An 18,310-nucleotide genomic window follows, 5' to 3' on the forward strand; every position below is an offset into this window, starting at 1 on the left:
CATCTTTGTGTGAGTTCTCCTCTCGAATTCTGGGTACCCGAAAGCCTTCTCTGGACTCCCAGATGCGAATGCTCACTCACTGCCCACTGGTTCGTTAAGAGTCCACTCAGATAGCTGTCAGGTGCTGGCTGCTCCTGCAGTCTGGTTTTTTTGTACATGCTTTCTGGGATTTAAGGATCTGCCTGTGACTGCCCTGAGAAATGTGACTATTTAATTAGCTCAGTGGCTACCAGAAACACCGTACTTGCAAGGGCAGGCTCTATGGAGTTGTTGACAGACAAGATAGCATTCCAACGATGCCTATGACAGGACAAAGGTCACGCAGTCCACCTTAGTCCCGGGACTGGGGAATTGGTATGTGATTGCCTAATGGGAAAGGAAGTTCAGAAGTCAGTGAAGTGCTTGTCCGCAAGCCTGAGGGCGTGAGTTCACAATCCCAGCACCCATGTAAAAGGCAGGGGTGGCAAATGCTGCAATCCCAGGGCTAGAAAAGCAGGGATAGACAGGCAGACCCTGAAACTCCCTGGCCAGACGGTCTAGCCAAGTCGGGGAGCTCTAGGCTTAATGAGATCCTGTCTCAAAAAATAATGTGGAGAGGAAGATACCAGATGTCATCCTCAGGCCTTCATATGTACTTCCACTATTCTCTCTCTCCTCTCTCTCTCTCTCTCTCTCTCTCTCTCTCTCTCTCTCTCTCTCTCTCTCTCTCTCTCTCTGTCTCTCTTTCTCTCTCTGGGGTTAGTAAGAAGTTAGACTCCTGCCTGGCCTCACTAAGCACCCCGTCTCCCTTGCACGGAGGTGTCTGTCCCTGTGTGGTGAGCACCTGCCCTCCTGCCGCGCGCGCACACACACACACACACGTCTGTCCTCTTCTTCACACCCAGGAGGCCCAGTCCTTTCTGCTCACAGCTTGCCATCATGACGCACTGGTTGCCATGGCACCATTCATAACCAAAGCACTACAGTCACTCTGAGACTGTGCCTTCTGCGTCCATAGGAGAATTGCTGAGGTGCACGGGGGTCAAGGCCATGCAGAGCCAGGCGGAACACCAGCAGAGCTTGCTTTCGGCCACTGCGTCCCATCCTTGCTGCCTTCTAGGCTTAGATGATATCATAGGCAAGTGTCCTTCTAGGCCTCCTGTCCTCAGATAGCTGGCTTCCTCCTCAGATCAGCTGTTCCAGCTTGCAGGGGTCCATCAGGAGCCAGCCACCAGGACCCCACCTCAGAGAAGGAGGGTGTGATGGGGTCACTGGACCCTCAGGTGATATTATAGTCGTTTGCACACATTTGTGGCCTAGTTGAATGTGGCTTGGGGTCTCAGGAAGGGGCTGGAGCGTGCAGGTTGGGGAAGACTGGAGAATGGGCATTCCAGCTATATAGTGCTGGGGAAGCCGTCATCTGTGCTCGGTACAGATCTTCTAGTGCAATTGCTTTAGGGTCATCCATGCTCCTGCCCGTAAACCCCTCACCCGTGTCTGTAACTAAGCTTAATGAATTCATTGGTCCCCTAGGGTGAATCGAAGGGGGGCATGTTGTTTATGCCTCCCCCGGGGAGAAATTTCCACAATGTCTGCTCACTGTTGAGAACTATCATCAAATAGATAAGGGACTGTTTAGTTATTTAATATACCAGTAAAACCAAAGACACAAAGGCAGGCCATATCAGATTTGTGGTCAGGACATAGAAACTAAGCCAATGGTTTCCAGTTGAGGGCACCTTTGCCCCAGGGAAGACCTGGTGATGCCTGGAGGTGGCCTTTGGTTTGCTTGATTATGGAATGAGCTGCTATAGACACCCATGAGTGGAAGACAGGGATGCTGCTAAGTAGCCTCTGGTAGAAGAGAAGTCCCTACCACCATAAACACGCGTGCCAAAGACTGGTCCAGCCCTCCATCAAGACTACCCAGGCTGCAGCTCTGAGATGACACTGAAAGGCTCTGGAGAAACCAATGGGTGTTATAGGGTGGTGATGCAGCTGCCCTCATATGTAAATAAAGGCGGGGAAGGGTGTCATGACCACATGTGGAAGAGAAACTTCTCACACGCCAGAAGCCCAGAGCAGATGCTGGACAGCTGGGGCCATCTACTGCTGTGTTTGTGGACCCCTGGCCCAGACCATCAAAGCAGCGGCTTCAAAGTCAGTGATGTTTCTTAAAGGAGCTTGTACGACATGAAATCATGTGGGAAAATGAGAAATCCATGAGCACTTTGGCTGTACTGACAAGCAGGAAGAATGTATTGACAGGATGTCCCTTGGGGGCAGCCTTTGAGGAATTTGAGAGCAGCAGATCAGGATGGTGTCCTAGGAACACTGGGAAGACCAGGGCTGAGGAGAAGAGGCAGGGACTCGGGTGAGACAGCATTTCCTGCTTGAAGCGTGGAGTAGGTGACAGAAGGTTCCTTCCCCACAAGAAGCCATGAGCTCATGCAAGGCTTGAGTGAGCTCCATCAACAAAACCACAGGGCTGGGCATCTGGACAGCTGGTGAGCTGGTCCCTAGGGTCCTCTGGACTCATACAAATTGGACTTTAAGCCTTTTTTGTTAGGAAAACAGCATGCACTCACGGGAAATCTCTCAAATGAAAGAGGGGCAGGTGTCCATTAAGCACATGTGGACATCTGGAAATCCCCGAGCAAGCCAGTTGAAATGCCCCAACCTTTCTTTGAAGCTTACATTTTAGCAAAAGGGAAGGGTGGAAGCAGTGTACAAGGGAAATGGACACTTAAGTGAATTTAAATGAAAATGTGTCAGCAGGAAGCAGTGACCGACAAAGACAAAGACCGACACCTAAACTCAGATCATCAGGACATCTGAGCAGAGGCAGGACCTTGGATCACAGGTCTGGGAAGGAGGAAAGTCACTAGGGGAAATGCTGTAAGCCAGACACAACAGGTCTGGCACATGAGGCCTGGAATCAGTGCGGGGCACAGCTAGAAGTCAGGCCAGGGATGGCCTTGTAAGTTAGGGAAGGTTTGGGATGTGCTGGGCATCTTGAGTTCCACTGTATTTGCCAAGAAGGAAATGGACAGAGAATGAGGCCGAAAGGGGAGGAGTAGGTAAGACTCGGAGGTGGTCGTCACCACAGGCAGTGTTGCGAATGGGTGAGGAACACAGGAACCTTGAGGATCTATTTCCGAATCTGTTTCTGGACAAACCTAGACACTGGCTCAGTGAACCTTCCTTCAGATCCGTCAGCCCTTGGCCACATCGGTGAGGATTGGAACAACTGCCCCTGTGTGTGCCCACGCTTGGAGAGAGAAGTCTTTTATGACTCTGGGGATGAGCTACGGAGGAAGGGAGAAAAAGAAGGCTCTGGAAGAGGTCTTCAGCATTGTCTTGACTGGCTGTTGCAGTTGCCATCATTTCCGTTAGAGTGAGGAGAAATGTGATGGTCGCTCAAAACGAGGGTTAGGATGAGGAGTGGAGCTGGGGAGGCCTAGCTACTTCTTAGGCATCCAAGAGGAACTTGGATCAGCCAGTTCCAGTGTGAACTCATTGGAAAGACTGATGTCTGTTAATCAGCAAATATCCATGTATTTTTATGACGCTTTACCAAACATCAAGAACTGCCCCGGGCATGGATGTGTAGCAGTCCTATTCACTCCTCCCTGCTGATGTGTTAAAGGGATGTCACCTTGTGACAATGGACCATGAAGAATATTGAAGTGGGAAGGGGAGACAGATCAGCCAAGGGAGCCCCAAAGTTCTACTTCATGCTAAAAACCATCCCCTCAGTCTGGGTGGTAGCTCAGTCAGTAAGGTGATTGCCTCGAAAGCACAGGGGCTTAAGTTGAATGGCCAGAACCCATGCAAAACAGCTAAGCTTGATGGCACAGATGTGCGTGTAATCCCAGCACTGGGGAGGCAGAGACAGGAGAATCCTGGGACTTAGTGGCCAGCCAGTCCAGCCTATCTGACAAGATCCAGGTTCATGGAGAGGCCTGTTTCAAAAGGAATGAGGTGGCGTGATTTAAAAATACAGCACCTGAAGTTGATCTCTCTGCCCTTCATGAAGACTGTGTGTGCACACACATTTCTTATTACCAAGGCCTTGTGTGGAGCTTACACGCTAAAAGGGCCCAGGAGAGTGACAGGTTCACTGTGTTTGGCAGGCTCCCCTTACACCTCGTTACCATGGAGCTCCCTGTACAGGTGTCTTGGGCTGTCCACTCTCTCTGAAGTCAGCCACAGTGGCAGGTGCAGTGAGTTATTTGGCACCCAGAGGGGTACACGTGTCAGGTAATGTTGACTCCTCAAGGGGTGGGGATTGTGGCGGTGCCAAGGCTGTGGCCAAGACTACCTGAAAAGCTCAGCATCTTTGTTCCTGCTTGGAGTTCTTAAGGAGTTTGTTTGGTTGGTGTCTTTCTTAGTTGGGGTTTTTATTCCTGTGGAGAAACACCATTACCATGACAACTCCTATAACAGAAAGCATCTAATTGTGGCTGGCTTACCGTTTCAGAGGTTCAGTCCATTGTCACTGTGGTATGATCATGGCAATGTGCAGGCAGACATGGTGCTGGGGGAGCTGAGAGTTCCATGTCTGGATCAGCAGGCAGCAGGCAGTGGAGCTGGCTTGAGCTTCTGTGTCCTGAGAGCCCACCCCCTAGTGACACAATTCCTCCAGTAAAGTCACATGTCCTGATTGTACTGCTCCCTATGGGCCTGTGGGGGCCATTTTTATTGAAACCACCACAGAATCCTAGTCTCATTTCTGTTGCCATTATATAATATTCCGATGGGCTCTGAAGATCAGCAGTCAGTGTGTGTCTCCGGGGCAGCAGGAGTTGAAGTGCCTGAGGACCCTGTGGTTATCAAAGTGCCCTAGACGGTACAATCCAGGAAAGCTGAGGAGTGTTGGGTGACAGCAGGCAGCAGAGCAGGGAGTTTGGAGGAGAGAAGGCAGAAGTGACAGGATAGAGGGATGGACTGAGGAGAGAAAGCCTGGGCTGTTGTTGTGCAGGGCCTGAGATGAAATCTTAGAAAACAAAGGACATTCGATAACAGCCAATGTTAGGAGAAGCCCTGTGCTCTGTGGACTGTCAGAATACAACAGAATTCACCTCCATGGGGCTGCCCCAGGGTGCAGTTTCAGGACATTCGGTCACCTGTGCCAACATGGCATCTTTGGCTTGTGAAGCCACAGAATATGACTCAGAAGCCACATAGAGAGTAACTTATGCAGAGAGGCTCTTTCATGTAACTCTGTGTGGTATGAGTCTGGTGTGTCTGTATGTGCTCCTGCTGTGGTGTGAGCATGTGTGTATGCTGTGGTAAATGCCTGTCTTCTGACTTAAGTTTTGAAATCAGGATATTTTAAAAAGCACATAGGTGGGTTAATCTGGCAGCTTTCTCAATCACATGTCTCTCAGCAGTGTTCATATTTGCTCATTAACAGTCAGAAAAAAATCTAAAGACAAGCTGCATGGTGTGTACACTCAGGAGGCAGAGGCAGGTGGATCTCTGTGAGTTGGAGTTCAGCCCCTGTTATACAGAGTCAGTACCAGGACAGGATCCAAAGCCACACAGAGAAATCCTGTCTTGTAAAACCAAAAAAAAAAAATCTAAAGACAACACAACACACATAGCCCAGACTGTGTGTTTTCCATCACTGTGACTCATCATGTTTCTTACTCTATTCCTTTTTTAAGGACTTTCTCTGCCTTTTTTCTTTCTTCTCCCAAGCCTATTTATATTTTTAAACACACTGTAACCCAGTGTGTGTGTGTGTGTGTGTGTGTGTGTGTGTGTGTGTGTGTATCTTGCTGACCACATGGGTCTTTAAACTGGTAAGTGGCATGTCTAGGATCAAAGCAGTGGCCTTGGCAGCTGGCTCTGCCCTACTCCTTGGTTCTGAGAATCTAGCTTCGTGGTGACGGTACTGGCAGGAGCCACATTTATCACCCAACTCTGAGAAGTGTCTGGGTCCTTGCTGCCACCAGGTAGTGCACCACTCGCTGCTCATAAAACCCATTTAAGTGTTTGCTAGCAGGACCTCTGCAAAGAGCCACACTGGTTTTTGCCCGCTAACACTGAGTCGGGAAGCCATCTCCGAAAGTAACCGTGCCTCTGCTCCCACCAGCAAACAAAGCCCACCTAAGAAAATGCTACTACCAAGAAGCCATGCTTGACTGTCCTTTTGTGTGTCTAGAATCCTTTTTTAATGCTTTCTTGGGTTTTATGTGCAACTTCTTGCCAAACATTTGGGCGCTATATGTAAATGAACATTTCTCTCCCACCTGCCTGTTCCCAAATACCCAGTGGTCACTTCCCAAATAATTGACTCGGAAGCTTAATTACTTATAAATGCTCAGCCAATAGAAACGTCTGGCTACAGAAGCCTGTGCTAACGAGGCCATGACTATAGCTGTCTGAGGTGTGACTCTCCTGTTTGGCTCCATGGGCTTGGGGTGTAGCTCAGTTGTAAAGTGTTTCCCGGTATGTATGAAGAAGCCCTTGGTTACACCCCAGCCTCACATAAACCAGGTTCATGCCTCTGATCTCACACTGGGGAAGTAGAGGCAGGAGGATCACAAGTTGAAGGTCATCCTTAGTTACCCAATGAGTTCAAGGTCAGCATAAGCAATACAGGAACCAAGAGATAAGTAGGTAGGTAGGTAGATAGATCAATATCACCCATTTTTATTTTTCATGTGATCTGTGCCTCCTGAGGCCATCGGGGCTTTGAATCCTTGCAGGTTCTGTCCCATGTGCCAGTGTTCACACTCAGGGTGTGCCCTTGAGCACTGTGTCAAAAGACTACTGTTACTTCTCCTTTTCTGTGTGTCTTAGTTTGGGTTTTTATTGAGACACCGTGACCAGGGAAACTCTTATGAAGAAAACATTTAACTGGACGGCTTGCTTACAGTTTCAGAGGTCCAGTCCATTGCCATCATGGCAGGGAGCATGGTGGTGTACAGGCGGACATGGTGCTGGAGCTGAGAGTGTACATCTTGCAGGCAATAGGAAGTCAACTGACTGTCACACGGAGGGAAGCTTGAGAAAAGAGATCTCAAAGTCTGTCCCCACAGTTACACCTTTCATCCAACAAGACCACACCTACTCCAATAAGGCCACACCTACTACAATAAGGCCACACCTACTCCAATAAGGCCACACCTACTCCAATAAGGCCACACCTACTCCAATAAGGCCACACCTACTCCAATAAGGCCACACCTACTCCAATAAGGCCACACCTCCTAATAGTGCCGCTCCCTTTGGGGGCCATTTTCTTTCAAACCACCACACACTGTGTTTCTTCTTAGAACTCTTTTTGTTGTTGTTGTTTTGTTTTGTTTTTCACTAGAAAAAATATTAGTGACTTGGGTCACCTTTGTCAAAGGCCATGGAGTTGGTTAACTAACCACAGGATGTTCTGGGAAACTGGAAATTCGGTAACAGGAAGGAGCACGCACCAAATAGGGCAGTGCGTCCATAGGTCCTGGTGGTCTTAGCGGGTGCCTCTTGCTGGCCGGGTTCCTCACTGTGTGTCGCTCATCTTGTTGTCCCCAGGTGCTTTCCCACATACCTCCTGGAGTTCTGAAGGGGTGCAGACATGGCAGGCAATGCGGCAGACAGCGCCAACCACCTGCCCTACTTTTTTGGTAACATCACCAGGGAAGAGGCTGAAGACTACCTGGTCCAGGGAGGCATGGCGGATGGGCTCTACCTGCTGCGCCAGAGTCGCAACTATCTGGGTGGCTTCGCGTTGTCCGTGGCACACAACAGGAAAGCGCACCACTACACCATCGAGAGGGAACTTAACGGCACCTATGCCATCTCCGGTGGCAGGACCCATGCCAGCCCGGCAGACCTCTGCCACTACCACTCCCAGGAGCCTGACGGCCTCATCTGCCTCCTCAAGAAGCCCTTCAACCGGCCCCCGGGGGTACAACCCAAGACCGGACCCTTTGAGGATCTGAAGGAGAACCTCATCAGGGAATACGTGAAACAGACCTGGAACCTTCAGGTGAGTCTGGTGGGAACTGCCCCCTGAGACCGTGGAGCCCTGGCTCAGCATCACCCAGAATCCTTTGCGTCCTTACAGGAAGACTGAGTCAGCCGTGGTGGTTGAGTGCATTTTCCAGCTTCGGCTAGGTTCGGGATGCCTGCGTGGCCACGCCCCTCGCTGCCTTTGTTTCCCACTCCATCTTCGCAGGTGGTCAGAGCCCGGTCTTCGCATTCCCCTCAGCACTCCATCCTCCTTTCTCCATGTGTGTTTCATTTTACTCCGTATGTATGTATGTATGTATGTATGTATGTATGTATGTATGTATGTCATCAAACTCTGACTATTCATCACCAAGAAGATCTGTTTTTGTTCCTCTGAGAAAGATACGGAAATAAGAACTCTCAGCTATTAATGGTACTGTTTTTATTTCCACCTTTCTTTCCCACGTGGTCCAGGCTGCTGACCTGTGACTGCTCTGATGGCATTTCCTGCAGGTGTGGGAGGGGGCGGGGCAGGATGGGAGTGAGGGCAAAACTGAATCCTGACAGACAGACAGCCACAGATGCCTGCCTCACATACATCTTCTTTTATGTGTAGGGGGCAGTGGAGGAGGGTACAGGTACTACAATATGTATGTGGAGGTCAGAAAACTTGCAGGGGTCAGTCTCTCTGCCCCCATGTGAGTCCCAGGAAGCAATCTGAGATGGTCAGGCTAAGCAGCAAGCGCTTAGCCTACTGAGCTATCTCTCTACCTCAAACTCAAACACATCTCAAGCCTTCTTACCTGTTATGAGATGACTCTAGGTTTTCCCACAGAACCTAGTTTGAGTATATAGCTGTCTTTGGAGGATCCATTCAATGACTCCAGGGGTATATGACCTACATATGCAAATTCTTGTCTGGGGTATCTGACCTACATAGGCAAATTCTTGTCTGGCTTTTCAAGGACCCTTCTCTCCATCCCAAAACACACCCCTTCTTTTATACACGTGAGGACATGCAAGTAATATACAAAGATCTTATTGGTTCCCTTATTTTAGGGAATGGATAAGAGAAGGATGAGCGACAGGAAGAGTAGAGTTTGATCCTGTTTTGCTGCACAGAACTTGTGACACAAATCTAACTTCTCTGTACCTGGCCAGCTCACTCTCTCTCCATCTACTGCAGGGCCAAGCTCTGGAACAAGCCATCATCAGTCAGAAGCCCCAACTGGAGAAGCTGATCGCCACCACTGCCCACGAGAAGATGCCCTGGTTCCACGGCAACATCTCCAGAGATGAATCGGAGCAGACAGTCCTCATAGGATCAAAGACCAATGGGAAATTCCTGTGAGTATCATGTCATTTCCTAACTCCAGGGTCGCTCACCTAGGGGTAGCAGCTCCTCCAAGAGTAGAACCCAGGTGACCCCAGGAAGGTGTCACACATTCGCATTTACATGACCCAGCATGTGTTTTATCTAGTCTGAGCATAAAGTGTGACATTGTGTTCAGCCACATGGGGGTTGGGTTTGTTATCCAACATGGTGGGCCCAGGAGTACTTTGGGTTGGGGATATTTTCTGATACAGGAATATTTGCACATATATAAAGAAATGTCATGAGATCTTACCCAAGCCTGCACTAGAAATTCCTTGACCTTTTAGAAATGCTGTATGCTTATGATATTTAGGCAAGTTGTGTGTATAGGTTATCATGCTCACGAATGTGAATGTGTGTGAAGTGTATACACATGCGTGTGAAGGTCAGAGGTGGACATTGGTTCCTTATCAGTTGTTTTCCACCTCATTTATCCTAATATCTCGTTCTTATTTATTATTGTGTCTGCGCATGTTGGTGGAGGGAGTTCATGTGCCCATGGTGTGTGCATGGACGCCAAAGGACAACCTCCACGGAGTCATTTCTTTCTTTACACTTTTACATGGTTCTAAGTATTAAATCCAGGTCATCAGGCTTGGGTGCAGCCATCTTTACCCAGTGAATTAGCTTGCTGACCTTTCCTGCCCAGTTTTGAGAAACAGTCTCTCGCTGAACCTGGAGCTTGCTGCTTTGTCTGTAGTGACTTGCCTGCAGCCCCCAGGATTCCTATTGTCTGTACCTCTCTAGTGCCGAGATTACAGGCACTCGCTGCAACATCCAGATTTTTACATGGGTTTTTGGGATCAGTCTGGGACATCATGTGTGTTCTAAATACTTTACCAACTGAGCCATCGTCCCAGGCCCCTCGCTAGCATCGAGGTAATTTTCCCCACAATATTTTAGTGCTTTCAGAGTAGAGTTGCTCAGCTTGAATTCTGCTTCAAATGGCAGACAGGGTGCACACACTGTGGTGACAGAGCAAACGGAAGACAGCACAGTTTGTCCGCTTAGATCTGCCTCCAGAGTTTGGACTTCTGTTTGTGCTTGGAACTGTGCGCTAATGCAGACATCCAGCAGCAAAGTCCTGGGAGCAGCTTACACCAAACCAGGGCATAGATGTCTGCGCAGAAATGGGTCTGTGGGCTTCAGCCTGTCCAGCTCAGCTCATGAAGGCTGGCCTGGGCAACCACAGCAGGTCTATGTGAGCCAAAATTCAGAAGGTCCCAGGGCAGCGGTACAGCTAGGCAGGGTCTGTGGTCTAGAGCAGCAAGGGGTGTCATGGTGTGGGTAAGCTCTTCCAAAGATGCGTCTGCCAAAGTGGTGCTGGGAGAGTGCCTGCGTTTGTTGTCACTCAGTGTCCCTACACAGAGGCCTTCAGGGTTCTGAAGAGCCACCCCCATTCCTTCCAGTAAAACTTTCCCAGAATCAGTGAAGTTGCCTCACTGTCAGGCACACTGATCATTACCAGGCTGCCTTCCTAGAAATGCAGGTGTTTTCTCTGCATTTGCATCTGTCGCAAGAATTGTCCTCTTACTTCTGATAGGGAGGGGTTATCTCAGGGGCTGGAGAGATGACTCGATGACTAAGATCGCTGGCTCCTCATAAAAGGAGAGCATTCAGGTTCCAGCCTTGATGTTCTCTCAGTGTCCTGACTAGGGGCCAGACAGCAGCAGCTGAGAGGGTTTCCCTTAAAGGAGTCTCACAGAGAGAGGGAAATAAATGACTCACACACGCATTCCTCTCTTTATTCTTCAAGAAAATGTTCTTCCTAAAAAGTTCTCTTCCAAAAGCTAAGATTTTTCTCTCAAAAGCTATATCCTCAGAATCTCTCTCTCTAAAAGCTCTCCTAAAGTTCTCTTAAGATCTAAAAGTTCCTTCTAAGAGTTCTCTCCAGGTTCCTATAGAAATTGTCTCAGAGTCCCTTTGAAAAGTTCTCCTGAGGTCTCCCTCTCCCAAAGACTTCTAGTTTTTATACCCACAGGCATGTAACCACTCTCTGACAATAGGGCATGCATATCTCTAAGAGCCAGGAAGTACGGTAGGATCTTGAGCAAAGCAGGTGCCTCATGTCTCTCCCCTGGACGTGACTTGCAAAATTTCTTAGCAGACGTATGTCTCAGGGGGGATGTGACTTGCAACTCATGCTGTTAACTGATTAAAGGAGGATTCTCAGCGCTATATCAAAGGGGGGGGAGGACTAAGGCTATATAGTGTGAGAACCATCAGCTCTTACTGCTGATGTCCTGGTGAGAAGGAATTCCTTTCTCTGGGGCTTGTTTGAGAACACAAAGCACCCAGTATATATTCTGTAGACAGCCAAATTCATAGTAACAAATATTCTGGAGTTGGTACCTAGAATTTTAACTGCTACTTCTGTAATAAATGATACAGGCTTGAAGCACTCTTCCAAAACACTGAGGTCCAATTCCCAACACCCAAGTGGTGGCTCCCAAGTGTCTGTAACTCCAGTCCTAGGGGATCCACCACCCTCCTCTGGCCTCTGCTTGAGCTAGGCATGCATGTGGTACACAGACATACATGTTAGCAAAACATCCATAGGTATAAAAATCATAATAAAAGGACAGTCATTGTTAGATTATCTTAACCATTTCTCTTTTTCCAATTTTTCTTTTATTTTACGTACCAACTATAGTGTCCCCTCCCTCCTCTCACCTCTCCCCACACACCCTCATCACTCCTCCTTCCTCTCCACTTAAATGTGTTAAGGCCTCCCATAGGAATCAACAAAGCATGGCACATCAAACTGAGGCAGGACCAAGCTCCTCCCCCCTGCATCTAGGCTGAACAAGGCATCTCACCACAGGGAATAGGTTCCAAAGAGTCAGCTCATGCATCAGGAGCAGGTCCTGGTCCCACCGCTAAGGCCTCCCAAAGACCAAGCTACACAGTTGTCACCCAGACACAGAGGGCCTAGGCCAGTCCCATGCCGGCTCCCTGGCTGTTTGCTCAGTCCGTGAGCTCCCACAGGCTCAGGTCAGCTGTCTCTGTGGGTTTCCCCATCATGATCTTGACACCGCTCATACAATCCCCGCACCCTCTCATCAAATGTTCTCCCAGAGCTCAGCCCAGTGCTTGGCTGTGGATTTCTGCATCTGCTTCCATCAGGTACTGGATGAAGGCTCTATGATGACAACTAGGGCAGTCACCAACCTGAGTGCAAGGAAAGGGCGGTTCAGGGACCCTCTCTACTCTTGTAGGAGTCTTAGCTGGAGTCATCCTTGTGAGTTCCCCAGGCTTCTCCCTAACCCACCCCCTGCAATGACCCCCCTCTATCAAGATATCTCCTGCTCTGCCCTGCCCACAACTCAACCATCCTGATCCCTCATGTTCCTATTCCCCCACCCCCTCCCCTTCACCCCTCCCCCGGACCGCCCCAGTTTACCCAAGACATCCCATCTACTTCCTCCTCCCAGGGAGATCCATGTGGCCCTCTTAGGATCCTCCTTGTTACCTTGCTTCTCCCAGGGCTGAGGACTGTAGCCTGGTTATCCTTTGCTTTACATCCAATATCCACGTATGAGTGAGTACATACTGCGTTGTCCTCTGGGTCTGGGTTACCTCACTCTGGATGATTTTTTTCTAGTTCTATCCATTTGCCTGCAAATTTCATGATGTCATTGTTTTTTCCCCCACTGAGTAATACTCCATTATGTAAATGTACCTCATTTTCTTTATCCTTTCTTCAGTTAAGGGACATCTAGGTGGTTTCCAGATTCTAGCTATTATGAACAGTGCTGCTGTGAAAACAGTTGAGCAAGTGTCCCTGTGGTGTGACTGAGTATCCTTTCGGTATATGCCCAAGAGTCTTAAATACTTCTTCAAGAAAGAAAAGAGTAGGCAAGGTCAGCAGACCCTGGTGCCTGGAATGTGTCGTTCTGTGGGGCAGGAACCCCATCACAGTGAAACTGTAGCAGAAGGAAGACAATTCCTCCTCCTGCGGATGTGTAGCAGGACATTTTCCTGAGATTTGCTGCATTTCCTCTTCCAGCAATAGTTTCTGGCGCAAATACCCTAGCGGGCAGCATTGTAACATATTGTGCACCCAGAAGACAAGCTGACCCATGGGAGGTTACTGCTCTCTTGCTGCCCAAAGCTTTTGTTCTCAAGCTCTTTGGGGGGAAGAACTGTGGCCACAGATTTCCCCCAAGTTCTGCACTCCTACTGTTTCCCAGGGACAAGTGTAACCCACACAGAAGGCAGGAAGTCCTCCAGCAGTCTGTCAGTCATGTCACAGACATCCCACGTCTCATTATGCCACATTGCACCCTAACACTGGGCCTTGTAGTTTATGCAGGGGATTTTCAAAGCTGTGTGTGCCCATATCAATTAGTAAGGAGCTCAAAAGATGCCGATCCTTCCGGACCGGGGACCTGTGTGGGTGTCTGTGTTTCCACAGTGTGCCCACAGTCCCTTTGGGAGTGGGTCCTGCTTTAGGGAGCAATCACCTAAATGTCCACTGTAGACACGAACTTCTCAGACACTGCCCTCCCTACATTTGTGTTGCCAAAGAGCCAACCCCACTCCTTCCCAGACTCCTGCTACTCCTGCAGGACTTGCCCATGGATGGATGTGCAGAGCTCCAGCTAAGGCCTCAGGCAGGGTGAGAGTCAGAAGCAGGTGCCATGTTTGGAGAAGGTGGGACCCTTCTTCAGACCCCACCTTCAGATCTGCTGTAGGGTCAGGCTGAGTCCTCTAGATCTGGGCTTGATGATTGAATATTTCTCTCTCTTTCTCTCCCTTCCATCCTCCCTCCCTCCCAACCTCTCTATCCAAGGTCAAGGCTGGCTTCAAATGCATTGTGTAGCCAGGCTGTCCTTGAGCTTATGGCCCCCCTGGCTCTCTCTCCTTAGTGCTGGAAATCCGGGCGTGGACCACCACACCTAGTTTCTGCAGTACTGGGGATTGAACACAGGGCTTCATGGGTGCCAGGCAGATGCTCTACCCACTTCTCTACATCCCTAGCTCTGCGCCACCGCCTTAAGGAATAAATAAAGATGCATGTGAGCTCACAACCCAGTGTGTGTAGTCAGCATGGGACCGAGTTTCCCCTCTGTGGCTTCTGTGTGATTTCTCCATCGTTAGCATCAGGCCATTCTCCTGGTGAGGGAATCTAGGGGATCTTCAAACAGAGGAAATAGGAGGCAGCATTCTTGCGACTTGGTAACTGTCTCGTGGCTTCCTGGCTTCCTTGGGAGCCCGATGAGCTCAGCTGTGTCTGGAGTGTCTTCCATGCTCTCCTTTAGTCTGGGTGTGTGAACGGAGTGGAGTCTGTGGGAAGTCGGCCTCTAGGCCTTCTGTGCTCCAGTGAGCCCAGGTGGCCCCAACCCCGCTGCATCTTCCTTCCTCCACACAAGTACTCACAGGTTATGGGAAATAGAGTCGCAGGCTCTCAAGAAGTCTCGTAAACCAGCCCTGACCCCAATCCATCCCAGGCTTCTGTCCTGTTTCCTCAGTGGCAGTGAACCAAAGTTTAAGGAGATCTTGAACTTGATTGAATAACCCAGAACTAACCCACTTACAGTTCATTTCATAAAATGTCCTTACTTCCAATGAATGTTCAGGGCATAGAGTTTTTAAAGTCAAAACTGGGTTAGACTTACAGTTGACGTTCTCAGAAGGGACATGTCATCCAGGAGTGCCTGCCCTTCCTGGCTCAGGCAAGAGGCTAAGGCAGCTGTTGGCCTCTTCCTCTCCCCTTTCTTTCAGGCAGGTTTTTCTTTTTGTTTATATTTTCCTAAAGAAAATGTCTCCTGTCACTTGCTAAGCCCGCTGTGAGCCCATCCCTCCTGGATGAGCATAGGAAGACTCTTCTTACACAAGGAACAGAGCTCCCGGCACTGGCATGACCACTGGACTGCAGAAGTAAGTTCTGCACAAGTCTGCTTTCATACACATAATGTTTTGGCAGGTTGGTGCAGGATGAGTTGTGAAGATCATGTAGTCTGTCCCCTGTAGCCTCAGGCCTTGGTTCCAGGACAGCTGCACATGTGTGTACTCTCCGTAGACTATGAGTCACCGCTAAACACGCCTAATGCGATGTCAGTACTACACAGTTGTCATGCCATATTGCTTAGAGACTGACAATGGATCTAGGGAGACAGGAATTAAGAGCACTTGCAGAGGTCCAGGGTTTAGTTCCCATCACTCAAGCTGGGTGGCTTACAACTGCCTGTAACTCCAACCCCAGGATACCTGACACTGTCTTCTGGCCTCTGTTGGCAACTGCTGCCTGCATCACACACAGAAAACTCAAAATAAGTCTTTGTAAAGAGAGAACACTGAGAAGAGAAAAATCTGTACGTGTTCATCCCAGACATGAATTTCTCTGCAAGTATTTCGGTCTGTGGTGGTGGCTTTATGGATGTGGATCCCACATCCACAGAGCGCCGACTTCTACTGAGGTTTGTGTGAGGGACCAGAGCATGCTGGACTGGGTGCCGGAGTTCTGTTTCATGCAAACTTCACTGTGCTGAAGGGATTAGAAACTGTGTAAGAAGGAGCTGCCTGCCCGGGGAACAGCACATGCTGGTACCTGGAGGCGGGAACAGGTCAGAGGGCCAGCCCTGCCATAGCTGGTTCAGTGCGAGAAGCATGGGATGGAGCAAGAGGGCCAGGCTAGTGACGACTCACAGCATAAAGATTTGTCATGTTGGATGAGCTCAGTAGTCCTCCTGTGTGGGGAGGACCAGGCCTGCCTGATATTCGCTGGGGCCTGTCCAGCTGTAGTGTCCAGAACAGACTATGGCGAGGCAGGGCAACCTGTGCTCTGAGCTATTAGATGCCGACCCGGGTACTGAGTATTTGGTGTCATGGCTACAGCATCCTGCCCTCTTATGCCTTGGGTACAGATGCTGAATTTAACGTTTGCTGGAAGGCATGGTTACCCCAGGGCACGATGCTGTGCTGTGGGTACCCCAGGGCACGATGCTGTGCTGTGGGTACCCCAGGGCACGATGCTGTGCTGTGGGTACCCCAGGGCACGATGCGGGATGTACGTGTGTCAGCTTCTACCCCACTCACAGGAAGACAGGCCCTGAGTCTTCTGTGTTGCTGCATCCCTGTGTACAGTGCTCGGCGGGGCCTCTGTGTCATTTCTGTACACACACCCCTGCTGTGGGAACTTAGTGCCCGGAGCATGGTTCATCTCCACTGTCCTCCCTTGTTCTCAGTGCTCAGTGAAACAAGGTGAAGGCCCAGACAGTCATGCAGAGTACTTGGTAAAAGCAGAAGACAGCAGCCTTGATCTCGTTCAGGTCTGTTTATGGTCCAGTGTAGCAAGTCCTCTGTCTAGGGACAGTGCGCATTACTACTAACATCAAGTCCCACATTGGTAATAATGCCCCGCCTCCTCTCAGGTGTAAGTACAGGATTCAGAAGCCTTCGCCACCTCCTCTTTCTCATGCTGTTAGTTCCCTACCCTACTCTATCAGCTACCTGCAGAAGAAAGACTGGGAAGACCCAGACAATGGGAGTAGGCCACCAAAGCTCTCCCCATAGCAAATACAGCCACCTGCCGCCCACACGTTTGCTCCCAGCCATGTGGTCTGGAATGGGGTCACTCTGCCCCAGGAGCTGAGTCCACCCTGGTGTAAATGCCCGACACTTGAAACGCCACTGTGACAGGCGAGACTGGCCTCACCTCATCGTCCTTCATCCCCACTTTCCCTTCCCATCAAGGAATTCATGAGTGAATTAAAGCTTCAGGCCTTCAGCCAGAGTCTGCACAAAACACAGGAGTCCCCAGGGCAGCTGTGGAGGCAGCAGGTTACCGCTGTAATCCCAAGAACCATAAATTTCATATTTATGCAGTCATCAAGCCAGGAAGTCACTAAACTGCTGTTTGAGACACAGTTCCTATTTTCTGACTTGGAGCATATGTTGTACAAAACCAAGAAAAAAAAGCACAGAAGCAGTTATTCATTCAATAAGAGAGTCATGTGTCTGACTGGATGAGCAGCATGCAGCATGCTGGGAGCTGGGGTTCCCCAACCATAGACACAGACCTTCCTCCCCACCTCACCATGCTTTCTGTGTCCAGGAAGATGTCATTCGGGTCCACATGTTACAGAACCTGCAACATAAAAACATGGTACTCCCTGCCGTGGTGTCTCATCGCTGTGTGTCTATGTATATACATAGACATGGGTGTATGTACACAGTGTGTATACATATTCATGAGTATACGTACACAGTGTGTATACATATTCATTATGTGTTGAACAGGGGCTCAGAAGTCAACATTTGGTGTCTCTCTATTGCTTTTCACCTTATGTTTGGAGGTAGGATCTGTCCTTGAATCTGGAGCTCACCTGATTCTGCCAGGCCAGCTGGCCAGCCAGCCCAGGGCATCCCCCTGTTTCTGCCTCCCCGTACAAACCATTACATCAAGGGATTGAACTCAAGTCCTCATGCTTGTGTACTTCACACTCCATGGGAGCCATGCCCCTAGCTCTGTTGTCTAGTAGAATTTAACGACGCTGTTCCTGCCCCCATGACAGGGTTGCTGTGTCTGTCTACACGTTTACTCCTTTTCATTTCCGCTCCCTCTGAGTGCCTTGGGAGCAAGGACCTGGCTCTTGTCTTCAACAGCTGCAATCTTAGCTTGGGCAACAGTGCCTCGGTGGGAGGAACTCTGAGGAAAGGAGCTTCCAAAGGGCTCTGAGAGAGGAAGAGGCGGTTAGCTGAGGAAGGGAGTATCTCAGCAGGAGGAGTATCTGTGCAGAGCCCTGGGGACCTACATGTTGCTTGTGACCAGCCATGGGAAAGGAGATGGCCAGACCAGGGAAAAGTGAAGTAGCTGAGTAAAGCTGACCATGTGATATTCTGAGACTGCAAAAGGACCACTACCTGGAAGGGAGGAGAGATAGCAGGACAAGGGGCAGGAGGTGCAGGGGAGGTCTGGGGGAGGGGCAGGAAGGCTGGTAGGGAGGAAGGAAGTTACACAGCCTGGCTGGTCATCCTGTGGTAGAACTTGGCAGC

The 18,310-nt window shown here is 49.7% G+C and overlaps 1 protein-coding gene across 3 annotated transcripts in view; it reads left to right on the forward strand.

Annotated features, from left to right (window-relative positions):
* Syk (spleen associated tyrosine kinase) overlaps nt 1–18,310 on the forward strand; it is a 76,030-nt gene that overhangs the window by 20,754 nt on the left and 36,966 nt on the right. For all 3 annotated transcript variants that reach the window (XM_021224917.2, XM_013110528.3, XM_013110529.3), the window contains exons 2-3: nt 7,516–7,972; nt 9,122–9,282. In XM_021224917.2, coding sequence (XP_021080576.2) covers nt 7,559–7,972; nt 9,122–9,282 — 575 coding nt within the window. In that variant the 5' untranslated portion in view covers nt 7,516–7,558. The remainder of the gene's footprint in view (nt 1–7,515; nt 7,973–9,121; nt 9,283–18,310) is intronic.

Source organism: Mesocricetus auratus, unplaced genomic scaffold (genome assembly GCF_017639785.1).
Source record: "Mesocricetus auratus isolate SY011 unplaced genomic scaffold, BCM_Maur_2.0 Super-Scaffold_100013, whole genome shotgun sequence".
Taxonomy (NCBI): Eukaryota; Metazoa; Chordata; class Mammalia; order Rodentia; family Cricetidae; genus Mesocricetus; species Mesocricetus auratus.